This window comes from Ursus arctos, unplaced genomic scaffold (genome assembly GCF_023065955.2).
Source record: "Ursus arctos isolate Adak ecotype North America unplaced genomic scaffold, UrsArc2.0 scaffold_25, whole genome shotgun sequence".
Lineage (NCBI taxonomy): Eukaryota > Metazoa > Chordata > Mammalia > Carnivora > Ursidae > Ursus > Ursus arctos.
Genome location: NW_026622930.1, coordinates 38,579,071 through 38,598,677, shown reverse-complemented (window position 1 = coordinate 38,598,677; position 19,607 = coordinate 38,579,071). Strand labels below are relative to the sequence as shown.

The 19,607-nt window shown below is 35.5% G+C and overlaps 1 protein-coding gene across 4 annotated transcripts in view; it reads left to right on the top strand.

Moving 5' to 3' along the window:
- Window positions 1–19,607, top strand: part of PCNX4 (pecanex 4) — a 39,587-nt gene that overhangs the window by 6,144 nt on the left and 13,836 nt on the right. For 2 of the 4 annotated variants that reach the window (XM_044377669.3, XM_026480412.4), the window contains 6 exons: window positions 6,193–6,937; window positions 12,298–12,477; window positions 12,565–13,079; window positions 13,320–13,420; window positions 13,550–13,672; window positions 17,532–17,892. In XM_044377669.3, coding sequence (XP_044233604.2) covers window positions 6,240–6,937; window positions 12,298–12,477; window positions 12,565–13,079; window positions 13,320–13,420; window positions 13,550–13,672; window positions 17,532–17,892 — 1,978 coding nt within the window. In that variant the 5' untranslated portion in view covers window positions 6,193–6,239. Of the gene's footprint in view, window positions 1–6,192; window positions 12,478–12,564; window positions 13,080–13,319; window positions 13,421–13,549; window positions 13,673–17,531; window positions 17,893–19,607 lie in introns of all 4 variants that reach the window. The other 2 variants (XM_044377670.3, XM_048219943.2) reach the window with 2 other exon arrangements.

Below are 19,607 nucleotides of genomic sequence, written 5' to 3'. Positions count from 1 at the left end.
AGATGCTTAACGACTGAGCCACCCAGGCACCCCTGGAACTAAGTTTTAATTATTCTGATTTTACTTTCCATTCTAGTAATCCAAATTGGATTTAAAAGGTCTTTCTGTGTAAATGTTAAGTGTTACTGCCTATAAAGAAAATATTTTATAAATATTCCAGGATCTGTAATTAAATGAAAAATCACACAGTACCAGTTTATCATAATTTTTGCTTTAATGAATTTCTAGTATCTGTGCTACAATCCTCTTTTATCCTTAAAATATTAGAAAGAAAATACCCATACTAGAAATAAGCTTTTCAGCAGTCTGATATACTTGCTACCTGTCAAATTTCCCTCATAATCTTTTTCCTTGTGTACCTTTGTTTTTGACATTCCTCTTGATTCCTACTTGATTCCTACAGTTCTTTAATTCTCCTTGGCTTAGCTAAATCTTTAAGATCGTAATTGAAGCCCAGGCCAATATTTCTGAAAGTAGTCTAAACAGAACACTATACACATGAACTGTTACTAGATATTGTGGGAAAGATGGGCTCCCTGTGCAAGTAAGTTTGGAAAATTCAAATGATACATTTTAAGCAGGTTTGCAGTGGTTTTGTTTTGTTTTGTTTTAAACTTCAGAGATGTCTCAAAGTCTTCAGTTTGCAGATATCCACTGTGACTCTTCAAGTGTGTTATTTCTCAAACTTCTTTGACCATGGACCCCCCTTTTTTTTTATAATAATTTTTTTGTTGTGTTATGTTAGTCATCATACAGTATATCCTTAGTTTTTGATGTAGTGTTCCATGATTCATTATTTGCATATAACACCCAGTGCACCATGCAATATGTGCCCTCCTTAATACCCATCACTGGCCTATCCCAGTCCCCCCACCCCCGCCACTCTGAAGCTCTCAGTTTGTTTCCCAGAGTCTGTAGTCTCTCCACCCCCATTCTTCCCTTCTACCAATCTTCCTGCTATTTCTTATGTTACATAAATGAGTGAAACCGTATGATAATTGTCTTTCTCTGTTTGACTTATTTCACTTAGCATAATCTCCTCCAGTCCTGTCCATGTTGCTGCAAATGTTGGGTAATCGTTCTTTCCGATGGCTGAGTAATATTCCATTGTATATATGGACCACATCTTAATCCAGTCATCTGTTGAAGGGCATCTCGGCTCCTTCCACAATTTAGCTATTGTGGATAATGCTGCTATGAACATTGGGGTGCATATGGCCCTTCTATTCACTACGTCTGTATCTTTGGGGTAAATACCCAGTAGTGCAATTGCTGGATCATAGGGTAGCTCAATTTTTAACTTTTTAAGGGACCTCCACACTGTTTTCCAAAGTGGCTGTACCAACTTGCATTCCCACCAACAGTGTAAGAGGGATCCCCTTTCTCCACATCCTCTCCAACATTTGTTGTCTCTTACCTTGTCAATTTTTGCCATTCTAACTGGTGTAAAGTGGTATCTTAATGTGGTTTTGATTTGAATTTCCCTGATGGCTAATGATTTTGAACATTTTTTCATGTGTCTGTTAGCCATTTGTATGTCTTCATTGGAAAAGTGTCTGTTCATATTTTCTGCCCATTTTTTGATTTGATTATTTGTTTCTTGTGTATTGAGTTTGAGAAGTTCTTTGTAGATCTTGGATACCATTCTTTTTCCTGTAGTGTCATTTGCAGATATCTTCTCCCATTCCATGGGCTGCCTCTTAGTTTTTTTGACTGTTTCCTTGGCTGTGCAGAAGCTTTTTATCTTGATGAAGTCCCACGAGTTCATTTTTTCTTATGTTTCTCTTGCCTTTGGAGATGTGTCATGAAAAAAGTCGCAGTGGCCAATGTCAAAGAGGTTGCAGCCTATGTTCTCCTCTAGGATTTTGATGGATTCCTGTCTCACATCGAGGTCTTTCATCCATTCGGAGTTTATCTTTGTGTATGGTGTGAGAGAGTGGTCAAGTTTCATTCTTTTGCATATAGCTGTCATGGACCCCCTTTTAAGAAACATTGTGTAAGGCAAATGATTCTGTATCCTTCAGCCTTTCTTTTAATATCACATTAAAATAATTCAAATCACCATCTAAGTGTCCTCCCACATGCTTCTAAGGTGTCTTGAGGGAACTCAAGTATGAACATTCTCTTCATAATTCCAGATGTGCTCTCACTTCTTTATTGATTGCTCCTGCCTCATTTTGACTCTTGTACCTGCTATTTTATCTCTTGCTTTTCTCTCCCAATATGAACTAGCTTCTCTTTCCTGATACTGAAGGAAGTTAAAATGTTGCATAGGATAAGGGCAAATTAAAATTGGATCTCTGACTTGTTAAAATTCTCTAGCCATTTCCTTTTCAGTTGCAGAAACCCAGCCATTTTTCTCCCTCAGGCCCATCTTGTTCCTATTTTGCTTTGGGATATACTGCTCTAGGCAAAATCTTCTCTGAGCCAATAATACTATCAATAAATGCTGTTATTTATTCCATATTAAAAATAAATTAAGATATTTTCTAAACATTTAAAAAATTAAGACTAAAGAGTTTATGAGTTTACTGTTGTGAGTGGGACAGGATATGCAGGAAGAGGTTTTCAAAAACAGTAAATACTCCCAACTTCCCTTTTAAACAGCAGTGTTTAATATTTTCTTTTCATTTAATCATCTTATTTAAGCTCTGCCATTAATGTATTATATTCCTCTCCATGCCAAGGTGTTTTACTAAATATTATGGAGAATTGGAAGTGTCTCAAGATTTGGCCCTTGCCCACATATAACTTGTTAGTAGAGAAAAGATATACATATGAAAAAATAACACGTGAAGAGTTGAACAGGACAAGAAGTACCCTGTGTTGATACATGTTACAAGATGAGTAGTATGAACAAGGAATGTTTGATATGCAGAGAGAAGAGAGTGTTCTGGGGAATTTTCAGAAAGGATTAGATTCAGGGGCGCCTGGGTGGCACAGCGGTTAATCGTCTGCCTTCGGCTCAGGGCGTGATCCTGGCGTTGCGGGATCGAGTCCCACATCAGGCTCTTCCACTATGAGCCTGCTTCTTCCTCTCCAACTCCCCCTGCTTGTGTTCCCTCTCTCGCTGGCTATCTCTCTCTGTCGAATAAATAAATAAAATCTTTAAAAAAAAAAAAGAAAGGATTAGATTCAATCTTGAAAGTTGACCAAGAATACCAATTAGGGAAGGGAAGAAAGGACATCCTAGGCAAAAGAGAGGGCATGAGCAGAAGCATCCAGAAGGAAAAGGGCAGGATGTGTTTGCAGGGCATGGGGCTGAGAAGTCTAGAGATTATTTGGTAATTTGAAGAGGTATCAAAATGTTCTGTGTAAAATACACAGGCACACAAGCACACCCTAGCATGTATGCTGTCTGGAACTTTTCACACCTACACAAACAATACACAGCCATGTATACACATAGGTGTGTGTACTCTTTTTTTAAAAAATGCAAATGAGATCATCAGTGCGTTTATTTTACTTTTTAACATATCACAGTATCTTTCTGTTTCCACATTAACAACAGATCTTCAGAGTATTTCACTTTGGAATATAATCACAGAGTATTCCATCAAATTAGTAACATTTAAACTAAGCTCTACCAAAGATTCCAAAGTACTAAAAGGTAAATGAATAGGGATAGTAACATGCAGCTAGTTGGGTTTTTTCCATGTTTTACTCATTGTGAATAATGTTGCTAGGAACATGAGTTACAAATTATCTCGTTGATACTGCTTCAATTCTTTGGGAATATATAACGAAAAATCAAAAACCTAGATCATATGGTAATCTGATTTTTAATTTTTTGAGGAACCACCATAATGTTTTCCACAACAGTTATACCATTTGATATTTCCACCAGCAGAGCACAAGGGTTCCAGTTTTCCACATCCTCACCAATACTTGTTGGTTTCTGTTTTTCTGCTAGTAGCCATCCAAATAAGTGTGAAATGGTATTTTGTTATAGTTATTTTTTTTTCCAGCCGAATATATGATCCCTGAGTAATACTTTGCATTTCTCTAATGATTAGTGGTGTTGAGCATCTTTTCATGTGTTTATTGCCATTTGTATACCTTCTTTGGAGAAATGTCTATTCAGTTATAATTTTTGGGCTTGTCCAATTCAGTTGCTAGTTTTTGAATTGGTTTGTTTTGTTGTTGTCTTAGGAGTTCTCTATATATTATGGATATATATCTATATATCTATATATCTATATATCATATATATATGATATATAGATATATAGATATATAATATAGATATATATATTTATCAGATAGATATATGATATGCAGATATTTTCTCCCATTCTGTGAGTTGCCTTTTCACTCTGTTGATAAGTGCCTTTGATGCACATAATTTTTAAATTTTCATGAAGTCTGATTTGTGTTTTCCTTTTGTTACCTGTACCTTTGGTGTCATATCCAAGAAGTCATTGCCAAAGCCAGTATTGGAAGCTTTTGTCCTATGTTCTCTTCTAAGAGCTTTATTGTTTTAGGTCTTTACACTTAGGTCCATTTTGAGTTAATTTTTGTGTATGATGTTAAGGGTCTAATTTCATCCTTTTGCATGTGAATACTGAGTTTTCCTGGCACCGTTTATTGCAAAGACCATCCTTTCCCCATTGAATGGTCTTGGTACCCTTGTCAAATATCTTAACATGTATGTGAGTATTTATTTCTGGGTTCTCTATTCTATTTCATTGGCCTACATGTCTTGCTTTATGAAGATAGCTTTAAACTTATTTTTTTTTCCAGCCGAATATATGATCCCTGAGTAATACTTTGCTAGCTATCTTGTGTCAGGCAACTGTTTTTCAGAATAAGCTACTGAGTATATCCTAGGAAAAGGAAAACTCGAAAAGAAGAGAATCTATGATACTTAGATATTTAAAAAATATTTTATTTTTTTTAAGTAATCTCTACACCCAAAGTGGGGCTCGAACTCATGACCTGAGATCAAGAGTCACATACTCTACCGACAGAGCCAGCCCGGCGCTCCGATACTTAGATTTTTGTGGCCCTTAGATAGAAATAATCTAGACTTTTGCACATACAAGTCCTATTATTGTTTCATGTTTTCCTAGTTTGGGTAGACTTTAGAAGCTGATTAACAGAGAAGATAAAATTTGAATCAGAAAATGGTTTGTTTATGGTAACATAGTTAATAATAAGCATTTAGTCAGACACCTGGAGTCTTTTGATTTCCAGTTTATCGTTCTTTCTACTGCATGTTGAGCTGCCAATGGCTTTTTATTGAAATGTTACTATTTTAGCAGGATTTGACTTTTTAAATTCTCAGAAAATCCTAAGCTTACTATAATTGCTAAATGATGTGACTAACAGTATTTCTATTTCTTTTTCCACTTCTATTTTCATTCCAATTCAAGGGAATAAAGAGAATATCCTCATTTTATAGACCAGGGTTTGGCCAGCTATGGCCCACAGCCTGAATCTGGCCCACAGGTACAGGTAAAAATACCATAAAGCTTTACTGGCACACAACCACTCATGTTCATTTATTTATGTATTATCTATGGCTGCTTTTCTGCTACAACAACAGAATTGAGTCATTGTAGCTGAGCTCATGTGGTCCACAAAGCCTAAAATATTTACTCTTCAGCCTTTAGAGAAAAATTTTGCTGACCCTTATAATAGAGGGAAAGTTTAAAAACGAACATCAAAAACTCTTAGGGAGACACAATTAGTTAAACCACTGGCAGATTTGAGTTGATAGCACTGGCTTTTTTTTTTTTATGTAAAGTTCAATGATTCATTAGTTGCGTATAACACCCAGTGCACCACGCAATATGTGCCCTCCTTACTACCCATCACCAGCCTATCCCATTCTCCCACCCCCTCCCCTCTGAAGCCCTCAGTTTGTTTCTCAGAGTCCATAGTCTGGCTTTTTAAACTTATCTTTGAATTTAAAATCTAAAAAGATTAGTTAATTTAAGATCTAATCCAAAATATTAAGTTCTAGATAAATTAATAATTAATATGATTCCTTTTCAAGTAAAAAACAACTTCACAACTATTTGTTTAGTGCCATGTGTGTGTCAGGCAATGGGGAGGAGCTAAAGAGGTGAAGTTCTAAATCCTGCCCTTGAAGGAATTAAGGAGATAAAAATAGAAATATGGTGTTCCCCTCCCTTGCCATCTCTTAAGTAAGACCTTGTCAAGTAGTGACTTTTTTCTTTTTCTTAGAGACTGCTGTGTTACGGAAGAGGATGTGACTTTCAGAATAATCCTGAATGAGAAGGATGAGTCCAGATGTGCCTCTGCTGAATGACTACAAACAGGACTTCTTTCTGAAGCGCTTTCCGCAGACTGTTCTTGGAGGCCCTCGATTCAAATTAGGCTATTGTGCCCCTCCTTATATATATGTGAATCAAATTATCCTTTTTCTGATGCCATGGGTTTGGGGTGGATTAGGAACACTCTTGTATCAGTTGGGCATTTTGGAAGACTATTACACAGCATCACTTTCAGGTGGACTAATGCTTTTCGCTGCATTTTTCATCCAGTTCACAAGTTTATATGCCAGAAACAAGTCGATGACAGTAGAAAGAATGCTAACCACAGATATCTTAGCAGAGGAAGATGAACATGACTTTACAAGTTGTGCTGGTACTGAGACTATTAAATTTCTAATTCCTGGCAAGAAATACGTAGCCAATACAGTTCTTCATTCTTTTCTTGCTGGGTTAATGTGTGGTCTTGGAACATGGTATCTGCTCCCGAAGAGAATATCCCTGCTATATGGCAGTACGGGAGGCGCTGTTCTACTGTTTCTCTTTGGATGGATGACATTATGTATAGGAGAATATTCATTAATTGTAAACACAGCTGCAGAGACTGCGACTTTCCAAACCCAGGATACTTACGAAATCACTCCTCTTATGAGACCTCTTTATATTTTTTTCTTTGTTTCTGTAGATCTTGCACACAGGTAATAAGCTATCAGATACTTTATAACTTGCTTTGTTTTTAAGCATACGTAGTATGAGCTCTTCTTAGTATTAAAAAAATGAATCTATGAATTGAAAGTCTTCAAGACCAAACCATTGGATGATAGGCTGTTCTGATGATTAATCTCTTAGGAGTAATCTCTGTTAAACATTCATACTAAAGCAGTAATTAAACCTTATTGAAGAGTAAAAAGAAAACCCTTTATAAGGTAAGATAAATAAGCAAAATTTCAATTTTGTGTTTCACTTTCAGTAACGAGCTATGAATCTGTAAGATAGCCTGGCTGAGACCTATGAAAAGAGATGGAACTTTCCTATGAGGGTCTAATGAAGAGTTTGAAATTTATACACATAAATATTATGTACAGATTGAATATAAGATGAATAACTTATTTCTAATTTTGTTGTAATAACTAGAAGGAATATTGATTTTTATTTGTTATAGTGGAAAAATAGAGAATAGAGTTTTTAAACTAAATTGTTTACCACACTGTTTACAAAATTGTTGGATAACCCCTTTTGCTTACCTTTTCTAAATCTGACTTATTTCTCTGTTTCTGTAGATCGCGGCTCTCTCTTTTACAGGTTCGTGTCCAGGTAGAAATGTGCAGGCTTGTTAATGAACTGAATATTCGTGTCCCCCCTCAGATTCATTTGTTAAAGCCCATCCCCCAGTGTGACGGTGTTTGGAGATGGGATCTTTAGGAGGTGATTAGGAAAATGCGGGTGGGGCCCTGATCTGATGGGATTAGTGCTCTTTTAAGAAGAGACACCAGAGAGCTTGATCTCTCTCTCTCTCCACTGTATGAGGGTACAATGAGAAGGCTGCTGTTTGCAAACCAAGAAGAGTTCTCAGCAGAACCTGACCATGCTGGCATGCTGATCTTGGACTTCCAGCCGCCAGAATAATTTCTGTGTTTGCCACCCAGTCTGTGGTATTTTATTACGGCAGCCCAAGCTGATTAAGACAGATTTTGAAACTAGAGGTGGGTTGCTCCTGTAACAGATACCTAAAATGTGAAAGTGGCTTTGAAATTGGGTAATGGGTAGAGGCTGGAAGAGTTTTGAGGTGCATGCAAGAAATATGGACTTAAAGGTATTTCTGGTGAGCTGTTAGAAATGAGAACCTGTTATTGGAAACTGGAGGAAAGATGATTCTTGTTATAAAGTGTCACAAAACTTGGCTGAACCACTTTCTAATGTTTTGTGGAAAGTAGAACTTGAGAGTGATATAATTGGATATAGAGGTGAGGAGATTTCTAAACAAGTGGTTGAAAGAACAGCTTGATTCCTCGTGACTGCTTATATGAAAAGAGAGATGAATAGAAGGAGGAACGAATAAGTAAAAATGAACCAGAACTTGAAGGTTTGGAAATTTTGGGGCCTAACCATATTGCAGAAAAATGAGAAAGCATGTTGTGAAGTGAGCAACAAGAGTGTGACTGGACCACTACTAAATAGTTTATGGGGTTGTATGACCAAAAATACTGCCAGTTTCAGGGAAAGGGGTCAGAGACAAAATGAAATGAACTAAGACTATTAGACTTCTTAGATTTGACATGTGTTTAAGAAGAGAGGAAAATTATCCCAAAAGTGATTCAGAGATTGTCAGGGCTACTTCCTTGGTTTCAACAAACTAAAAACTGGAAGCTTTGGGCTGGTACTGCCCTGCAGAGCCTTGGGGGTGAGACCCCCACCCAGAGCTGTTTGGGTGATTATTATTACCCTGGAGTCCTGGAGGGCAGAGTATGAAACCAAAGAGGATTCTTTCCCAGCCTTAGAATCTAATGGAATTTGCCTGGCTAGGTTTTGGACTTCTTTAGAGCCTGTCACCCCTTCTTTCCTGTTTCTCCCTTCTGGAATAAGTGTCCATTCTGGGGCTGTCCCACCATTTTATTTTGGAAGCACATAAATTATCTGATTTCACAGGTTCACAGCTGCAGAGGGATTTTTGCCTCATGATGAGGTGTACCTCGAATCTCACCTATCGCTGATTTAGATGGTCGTTAGATAAACTTTGGACTTTAGATTTGATGCTGGAATTTGTTAAGACTGTTGGGATGGGCTGCATGTATTTTGCATGTAAGAAGAACATGAATTTGGGAGACTGGGGTGGAATGTTAAGGAATAAATATATGTGTCCCCTCAAAATTCATATGTTGAAGCCCTAACCCCCATGTGCTGGTATTTGGAGATGGGGGTCTTTGAGAGGTGGGTGGGTCATCAACGTAGTCCTATTCTAATGGGATTGGTGCCCTTATAAGAAGAGAGACCAGAGAGCTTGATCTCTCTCTTTCTCACCGTATGAGGTTGCAGTGAGAGAAGTTGGCTGTCTGCTAAGCCAGGAAGAGCATTCTCACCAGAACCCAACCGTGGTGGCACTCTGATCTTCCTGCCTCTAGGCTTATGAGAAATAAATTTCTGTTGTTTAAGCCACTTGCTCTGTGGTATGTTGTTATGGCAGCCTAAAATAAGACAAGACATTTAAAAATATTTAGCCAGTTTTTGTACTGAAACTGACCTATTCTTAGGGGGCCATTTGCTATTCCTTAAATCTTAATCTGTTCTAATTGTGCTACATTTATGGACCAGAGGACACTATAATATCGTTGTTGTTCTTCACCTAATCAAATATGTAAGGGGAGAATTCGTTTATGGGAAATTCATTTATAATGGGTTTGTTAGTACCACTACCAATTACTAGCCGTAAAGTATACCACAGTTAAATACTTGGCTTTGAAAAGTCAGCAGTAAATTTGAATTTCTATGTATACATATATACCTTCACCCCCTTCAGAAAGAGTTAAGTTTATATGATTATTTTCAGAATTTATATTCTTGAGTTACTATCTCACTGTGCTATTTTTGAAATCAGAAATATACTTGCTATAATACATCTTTGCATTTAAAATGATACCCTAGGTTCTTTTATTTAAAAAAAAAAACTATTAATTTATAGTTTGGTTACCTTGACTTTCTGCATTATTAATTTCTAAATGAAAGAGCATAAATGTTTTTTACTGCATTCTAGTTGGATTTAATATACAGTTTTAATGTTTACAGTTTGATCATTACAAAGAGGTTTTTTTTTTTTTTTCAACTAAAAGGAGAAGACAAAATCAGGCCCAAATCAATTTTTATAGAAAAAGTTGACATGTTTGTGCAGAACAATTACCTCCCACTTATGATAAACTGTATGTTGGCTAATTGAATTTAAATTTTAAAAAAAGAAATTTGGTCAACAAAATAAGAATCAAGATGATCTTTATATAGTAGGTATAATACTGTAAATAATGTATGAAATGTGTGCACTGTTCAAGTTTGGACAGTTGTCATATATATCAAATTGTGTCTTAATTTCAGAGAATGTAAAAGTCGAAGAGACAAGCCTCACAGTATAATAATATTTTCTCTTTCCCCATTCTTTATTTTACCCAGCACACTTGTGTATTAACAATTTTAAATGACTTTTTCTGTGCATTTTTATTAAAGATAAGTGTTAAACCTGTAGTGCTTAGTTCATAGACTCTCAGGAATTGTTTCAATGAATGATGCATATTTATATCATCTTAGCCACCATAAACATCTTTTTTCTGGGCATGTGGATCTTAGTATACAGAATTTGAAATGTTTTTATGGTTGTTAGATTCAAACAAAGTTTTTTTCTTGAGGGTTTAGATATTTTGCCCTAGAAAAATCACGTTACATTATCAGAAATAGAATTTAAACATATTTTCCATATAAAAGACTTAACCACAACAATCATATTATTTGAGTCTGAGTCATACAGGAAAGTGATCACAATGTTTGGCTGCTTAAATTGCATATGCTTGTATTTGTGTCTGATATTCTTGTATATAATAGATTCTCTGTGTCATTGCTTAAGAACAAAGAGATATGGGGAGATTAAATGGAATTTGGGTAAAATATTTCCTGACTATACATTATTTTTACACAAATTATACTATCCTTGAATATATTAGAGAAATGTTGTCTTTAACAAGAAAAATAACTACAGAGCTACGTGTTTTCCTTGACCTTCCTGCAGTTTCTGATGTGTGGTTTGATTTTCCTTTTTGGTACTTGAGTATTTTCTTCCCAGAATGAAATGTAGTTTAAAACTACATTACAAAAAGTATTGTCCTCAAATTTAGCATCACATTGTTAATCTTGAGTTCATTAATTCTCTGCTTATAAAAATTTGAAGGACATACATTATGAGACAAGAGTGCATTAGCTGACATAGTCCTGATATCTGTGTGAGCAAACACGTCATTATTATATCCATAGTTGCTATACATTTGCTTCTGGGCTGTTAACATACACTTAAGTGGGTAATTATTACAGAAGGTGCCTTCTCCTTGACTTTGATTCCTAGCAGCTCAGGTATTCAAGTATAATTATGCCGTAAGTTTTGAGATTTAGTTTTCTCTTGCAAGTTTTCTTTGGAACATAAGTATTAGGACATTATTGGTTTCCAGACAGTGTTTGGTCAGCTTTATTCCAAAAAAATTAGTAATATAGTGCTTATTCTTCTATGCTTGAAGTTTTTATTAAATTATTTAAAACCATATACTAGTATATTTAACTGGTAAGTGCTATACCAAGAACCAATTTCTCCACTTTATAGAAGCCATCTCTGATTTATGAGATTGTATTTTACAAGTTTGCATTTTCAAATCCATACCACTATTTATATAAAATAAAAACAATATTATAAATGCTAGTTAAGTTCCCAGGCTAACCCACAGAGACACATTCATAACCAAATGTTTCTGACTTCTGATATTAATTATACTGACTTCAAATTCTGGGACCTGGGGTTAAGACAGTGTGGGGGGAGTGGGGGAATGAAGGAGGAGAACAAGAAGAGCTCTCTTTGCTAGCTACTAATAGTAAGAACATCAATAAGGCTTTGGTTTTCCCAGTTACTTACAGTCTTAAATTAGAAAATTTTAAACTCTCAAGAATCATTAGTAGAATTTCAGCCAAGTAGTTTAGACAATTCAGGGTGAAATATTTTTACTCTGGGCTCAGTTCAGTTTTATAAGTCCCTAAATTCAATTTTTTTTCAGTCAACTACTTTTAATTACTCTTCCTTCTTTTCACATTTGAATCCACATATTTTCTAAGTGCTAATCTCATACACAGTTGAGTAGGGGTAGTTGCTGATAAGGGGGAAGGGCAATAGTCACAATTTATAAATGTTGATCTTTTGCAGTTTGGGACTAGGATCTTTTTGTAAGTGTTCTTTGTTTCGGGGAGTGGGTTTTGTTTTTCCTGGGAAGATCCTCTTCTGTATATTATTTGGTATGATTTAAATGTTTCCTTTTTCTTATAGGTTTACGGTAAATATACCAGCTCTAGAACAAATGAATCAGATTTTACACATCTTGTTTATATTTTTACCCTTTCTGTGGGCACTCGGAACTCTGCCCCCACCTGATGCTCTTTTCTTATGGGCAATGGAGCAGGTTTTAGAGTTTGGCCTTGGAGGCTCATCTATGTCAACACACCTACGGTAATTATTTTAAATGTTAAAGTTCTGCTTAACTTGTTCTTAAAGTGCAGTTTTTCTTTTTGAGCAAATCTTTCTTTTTCTCTGCAGGTTATTAATAATGTTCATCATCTCTGCTGGAACAGCTGTAACATCGTATTTCATTCCCAGCACTGTTGGTGTGGTTCTTTTCATGACTGGACTTGGGTTCTTACTGAGTCTTAACCTAAGTGACATGGGTCTTGTCTTCAAACGCAGTGTGACTAGACACAGAGTTGGAACCAAATCTAAGGCTTTACCCAGTCGTTCAGAGAAACCGTTTACTTGGAAGGAATACCTTTTCTACATCATCGTATTAGTCTTGGCTCTCATAGAAACTAGTTTGCTGCATCATTTTGCTGGTTTCTCACAGATTTCCAAAAACAGTCCTCAGGCTATTGTTGGCTATGTTTTAGTGATATTGCTTATAATACTGTGGATACTTAGAGAAATTCAAAGCGTCTGTATCTTTGGAATTTTTCGAAACCCTTTCTATCCAAAGGATGTGCAGACTGTGACTTTATTCTTAGAGAAGCAAACAAGACTTGTGAAGATTGGTGTTGTCAGACGGATTTTGCTAAATCTAGGTAGGAAGATAAAATCTACTAACTTTGTGTTATATCTAGGAAGTATACAAAAATGTGGAATTCCCATGTTTCTGCAATATACAGCATACAGGCATTTATTCTTTTCTGTTTTGGTTTGTTTATTAGTTTTTTCAGTTAACTGCTTAAATGTGCTCATAAAAATCATATTAGCCAAAATAATATATGGTAGAAGAGGTTACTTTGCCTTAATTAAATTTGTCTCTTTTTTGTTTGTCGTAGTGTCACCCTTTGCTATGATAGCATTTCTTTCATTGGACAGTTCCTTACAAGGACTCCACTCTCTGTCTGTCTCCATTGGATTCACGAGAGCGTTTAGAATGGTAATCCTAATAAGCACTTAATAATAATATTTTTGTATTGCTGAGTTTAATTGCAGTTTTGTTTATTCTAACAGTTTACTTAAATTTATCAAATTCTCCCTGATAAAGTGGATAATTTGTGTACTGCAGGTATGGCAGAATACAGAAAATGCTTTATTGGAGACAGTCATTGTATCAGTAGTACACTTGTTGGTCTCCAGTACAGATGTGTGGTGGAACAGAAGCCTGGATACAGGAATCAGACTCTTACTGGTAAGCATATGTTTTATTAGCTTTATTGAGATGTATTTCATATACACAGGTCAATAGTACACAGAAATTTACAGCCATCACCACAGTCTAATTTTAGACCATTTTCAACATCCCAAAAAGAAACCTCATGCACATTAATGGCCTTCCCTATTTCCACTCTCCATCCCACCCACCCCCCACTCTAGCCCCAGTACCCATTAATATACTTTCTGTTTCTCTGGTTGATATACTTACCAGATGATGGATTTTTAGGTTGTTTTCACTTTTTGACTATTATGAATAATGCTGCTATGAACATTTGTGTACATGTTTTTGAACATTTGTTTTTTGGACATATGTTTTCATTTCTTTTAACTCTATCTACCTAGGACTGGAATTTCAGTTCATAGTGAGTCTATGTTTAACACTTCAAGGTACTGCCAAACATTTTTCCAAAGTGGTTGTACCATTTTATATTCCCACCAACAATGTCTGAGGATTTCTCTACATCCATACCAGTACTTGTTATTTTCTGACTTTTTCATTATACTCATTCTCGTGGGCGTGAACTGCTATCTCATTGTAATTTTGCTTTTCATTCCTTGAATGCTAATTACGCATCTTTTCATAACTTTATTGGCCATTTGTGTGGGTTTTTTTTTTTTGGAGAAATGTCTATTCAGATCCTTTGTCCATTTTACGTAGCTTGCCCTTTTATTGTTGAGTTTAAGAGTTCTTTATATATTCTGGATACAAGTTCCTTGACATATATACGATAAAAATTTTCTCCCATTCTGTAGGCTATCTTTCTCCTTGAAAATATCCTTTGAAGCAAAAAAAGTTTTTAATTTTGCTGAAGTTCAGTTTATCTCTTTTTTTCTTTCGTCGCTTGAATTGTTGGGGTCATGTCTAATAAACACTGCCTATTCCCAAATCATAAAGATTCCCTGTGTTTTCTAAGAGTTTTACAGTTAAAACTGTAACTCCTACATTTGGGTCTATGGTCTACTTTGAGTTTATTTTTATATATGATATGAGGTAGGGTTCCAAATCCATTCTTTAATATGTGGTTGGTTATACAGTTGTCTCAACACCATTTATTGAAAGAACTACCCTTCCCGCAATGACTTTTCTTGGGACCCTGGTCAAAAATCAAATGACAAATGTGAGAGTTTATTTCTGGGCTCTCAGTTCTTTTCCATTTATCTATGTCTATCCTTATGCCAGTACTATCCTATCTTTATTACTATACTCTGTAGAGGTTCTGAAATAGGGAAGTGTGAGTCTTCCAACTTTGTTCTTTTTTAAGATTGTTTTGATTCTTCAGTGCCCCTGCATTACGATGTAATATTAGTTTCAGCTTTTAAGTTTTTGCAAGAAGGCATCTGAAACTTTGATAGAGATTACCTCAAATATGTAGATCAGTTTGGGGAGTATTGCCATCTTAAAAATATTAATTATTCCCATTCATCAATATGACATGTCTTTATATATTTTTAAGATCTTTAGTTCAACAATATTTTGTAGTTTTCAGTGTTACATGTCTTATGGTTTTATTAAATTTTTCCTAAGTATATTATTCTTTTTGATGATATTATAAATGGAATTATTTTCTTAATTCCTTTTTTTGGCTTGTTTATTGCTAGAGTATAGATACAATTGATTTTTTAAAATATTGATCTTGTGTCCTAGAACCTCACTTCTATTAGTTCTGGTAGACTTTTAGTGGATTTTTAAAGACATTCTGTGTATAAGATCACATCATCTGCAAATTAGAGCTGTAGAGATATTTTTACTTTTTCCTTTTCAAGCTAAATGTCTTTCCTCTCTTTTTATTACCTACTTGCCCTGGCCAGAACCTCCAGTATAATGTTGAATAGAAGAGCAGACATCTTACAAGGAAAGCAGTCAGTCTTTCTCCATTAAGTTGATGTCAGTCTTTTGCCATTAGATAGGACATCAGCTATTGTAGATGTTCTTTTTAAGAAACTTTTTTTTAGGGTTTTTTATTTGTCAGAGAGAGAGAGAGAGCACAAGCAGGGGAAGCAGCAGGCAAAGGGAGAAGCAAGTTTCCCACTGAGCAAGGAGCCTAGTGCAGGACTCAGTCCCAGGACTCTGGGATCATGAACTGAGCCGAAGGCGGAGGCTTAGCTGACTAAGCCACCCAGGCGTCCCTATTGTAGATGTTCTTCATCAGGTGGAAGAAGTTCCCTTCTATTTCCGGTTAGTCTTTTTTATCATGAAGGGTGTTGGATTTTGTCTATTTTCTGTGTCTGCTGAAATGGTCATGTGGTTTTTCCTTTAATCTGTTAACATGGTGTTATACGTTGATTTCTGGTTGTTAATCCGACTTTGCATTTTAGGAATAAATCCCATCTGGTCATGATCTATAACCCTACTTATATGTTGCAGGATTTGGTTGGCTAGTGTTTTTGTGTGGTTGGTATTTGTATATATCTGTATCTTTCTTTTCTTGTCGTGTGTTTGGTTTAGATATCAAAATAGCACTGACCTCATAGAATGAGTTAGGAATTTCATACTAATTATTCTTAAATGTTTGATCATATTTGGTATGTATCTTAAATATTTTGTAGTATGTAGTATTTTGTAGTATGGAAGCCATCTGAGCCTCAGCTTTTCTCTGTGAGTAACTTTTAAATTACAAATTCAATTTCTGTACTTCTTACAGGTCTGTTCAGTTTTTTATTTCTTCTTGAGTTGTTTTATGTTTTTTAAGGAACTTGTTGGTTTCATCTAAGTGATCAAATTTATCAGCATACAATTCATAGTATTCTCTTATAATCCTTCCAAATTTTTTCTGTAAGATTGGTGGTAAAGTTATCTCTTTCATTCCTGATTTTAGTAATTTGAGTCTTCTCTGTTTTATTCTTTGTCAGTGCAGCTAAAGGTTTGTCCATTTTATCGATCATAAAAAAAAACAGCTTTTGGTTTCATTGATTTTCTCTATTGTTTTTATATTCTTTATTTTATTAATCTTTATCATTTCCTTCCTTCTGCTTACTTGAGATTCAGTTTGTGCTTTGTTTTCTAGTTTCTTAAGGTAGAAAATTAGGTTATCGATTTAAGATATTTCTTCTACATAGGCATTTAAAGCTAGCTATAAATTGCCCTCTGAGCACTGTTTTAGCTGAATCACAAGTTTCGATATGTTGTGTTTTTGTTTCATTCATCTCAAATGTTTTCTCGTTTTTTTGTGTGATGTCTTCTTTAACTCATTGGTTATTTATCTTAATTTTTTTTAAAGATTTTATTTTTAAGTTATCTCTACACCTAACATGGGGCTCAAACTTACAACCCCAAGATCAAGAGTTGCATACTCTACCAACTGAGCCAGCCAGGCACCCCAGCAATGTGTCTTTTAATTTCAAGATTCCTTTATTATTTTTTATTTCTATTGTTGATTTAATTCTGTTTTGGTTAAAGAACATACTTTGCATGATTCGTATGAACATACTTACATGATTTCAATTTATTAAGGCTTCTCTTATGACTTCTGTTTCTTAATCTATAAAACACTCTCTAAAATAAGGATGAATTAAGGATAGTTACTTAACTATTTACTACTTCTGGTTCTCCTGACCTAACAAGCATGTAATGCAAAAGTTAGTCAACCTTAAGATATCCTAGCACTCTGTTAGTTCTCGTTGGTATCACTTTTTTCCTAAGGGAGCCCAAACTTTTAAAAATGTAGGCTCATTTATTACTTGGTGGGTTGGGGAAAATTATAACAAGGAATCTCATATAAGAGCTATTTCCTCAAAAATATTGCAGCAATAATAAAATTATAGTTTTCCTTATAGGATCTTAAAAATTCATGAAGTCTTTAAGAATAAAAGAAATCATTTTTACATCTCTGCAGGTTGGTATCATGCGTGATCGTCTGATTCAGTTCATCTCTAAACTGCAGTTTGCTGTGACTGTACTTTTGGCATCGTGGACTGAGAAAAAACGTCGGAAGTCAACCACCACTTTATGTATACTCAACATTGTCTTCTCTCCATTCGTGTTGGTCTTCATCGTTTTCTCTGCACTCCTCTCCTCTCCCTTACTCCCCCTCTTCACCCTTCCTTTGTTCTTGGTGGGCTTTCCCCGACCTGTTCAGATTTGGCCAGGAGCAGTGGGCACCGCGGCCTGCGTGTGTGCAGACACAGTGTACTACCACCAGATGGTCCCAAGTCTGACCACTGCACTGCAGGCCGCAATGGCCACTGGAAGTTTAGGTAAGTAAACGGGTTGTGCTTTAAAAATCCTCACTAATATATTTAAAATACAAAAAAAAATGAACATAGAGAAAAAGTCTTGATCCAGCCATTATATAGATTCTAATACTTTGAGGTATGGCAGAAGGACTAACTAGGAAATAGAAGTACATCTCTTGCTCCTTATTTGAGCAAAGCCATAAAATAAAAACAGTAAGAGGCAGTTTCATTAAGGTGATTTGACATTTTTTAAAAAAGATTTTCTTGAATAAAATCAGGTTATAGGGGCGCCTGGGTGGCTCAGCTGTTAAGCATCTGCCTTTGGCTCAGGTCATGGGATTGAGCCCCGCATCGGGCTCCCTGCTCAGTGGGAAGTCTGGTACTCCCTCTCACCCTCCCCCTGCTTGTGTTCCCTCTCTCGCTGTCTCTCTCTGTCAAATAAATAAATAAAAATTTTTTAAAAAATCAGGTTATAGTCCCACCACTGAACCATGAAAACACCTTATCTCCCAAAATTTGCATGAGTTTATAGTGAGTTCACATCAAATAGATGCAATGGCTTAGATCCATAAATAGTAAAAAAAAAAACTAGCTTTACATAATATCAGATTGAAGGGCTTAAGGGAGTTTGTTCGTATCTAATTAGTTACGGTATAGCAACGTAAGCACTCTGGCAGGGTTACAGGGCAAGATAACAAAAGCTGTGGTGAATGATCAGTATCCTCCCAAAATGAAGTACTATACAAGTATCAACAAGAAAATATTTTTTTTTATAAGGATGAACTAATTTTATAAGTTAATGCTTTCATTGTGTGCTAACTACAAACTCAGCTATATTGTACTTCTCGAGGTTGGTTTTAGATAATGCGAAAGCTGATGACAGTAGCGTGTTGTCTCCTACCATATGCCTTAGCCCTTGAAACTTGTTTTAGAAATATCCAGTAACATCTTGGCAAACTGATTGCAGGCAGAATAAAAATTTCAAATTAGAATTTTAATGAAATGCTTTCTTGGATTGAACTTTTCTAATTATCTATTTGTTATCTAAAATATGTGAAGTCATTTAGGAAAAACTGTAGTATAAATTTTTTAATGAATAATCATTTTCTTTCTCATAGAAAATATTCTACACTTTTAATCTTTTCATCCAGTTCTAATTAATGTTTATTATATAATAGTATGCCACTTATAAAAATACCTGTGAGGTTTGTCTCACATGTAAAGTAATAAATTCCTGAGGTAGAAATTATACTTTATTATCAAATCAATGAGTGTATACACTCAGCGAAGAAGTGTGTCATAAAGTATCCCTGCGGGGGGGGGGGGACAATGAGATAACATTTCACACACGTCTGGTTGGCAGAAATGTAAAAGTCTGACATTACCAAGTATTGGCTAGGGTATGAGGAACAGGAACTTTCACACCCTGCTGGAAGGGAATATAAATTTGTATAACCACCTTGAAGAGTAAATAGTCTGTTGTAAAGGTGTATGGATCCCATGGCTTAGGGATTCAGTTTTAGATTCTATAATTCTAATTAGATTCTGATTCTAGGGAAACTTCTGCACATGTGTCTTGGGGTTCCCCAGGCCCATATCCAGGTTTGATGAATCACTAAGAGGACTCGCAGAGCTCAATATATATTTGTACTCATGGCTAAGATTTATTATAGTGAAAGGAGGCAGAACAAAATCAATGAAGAGAAAAGTTACATGGGATAAAATATGGTGCAAGC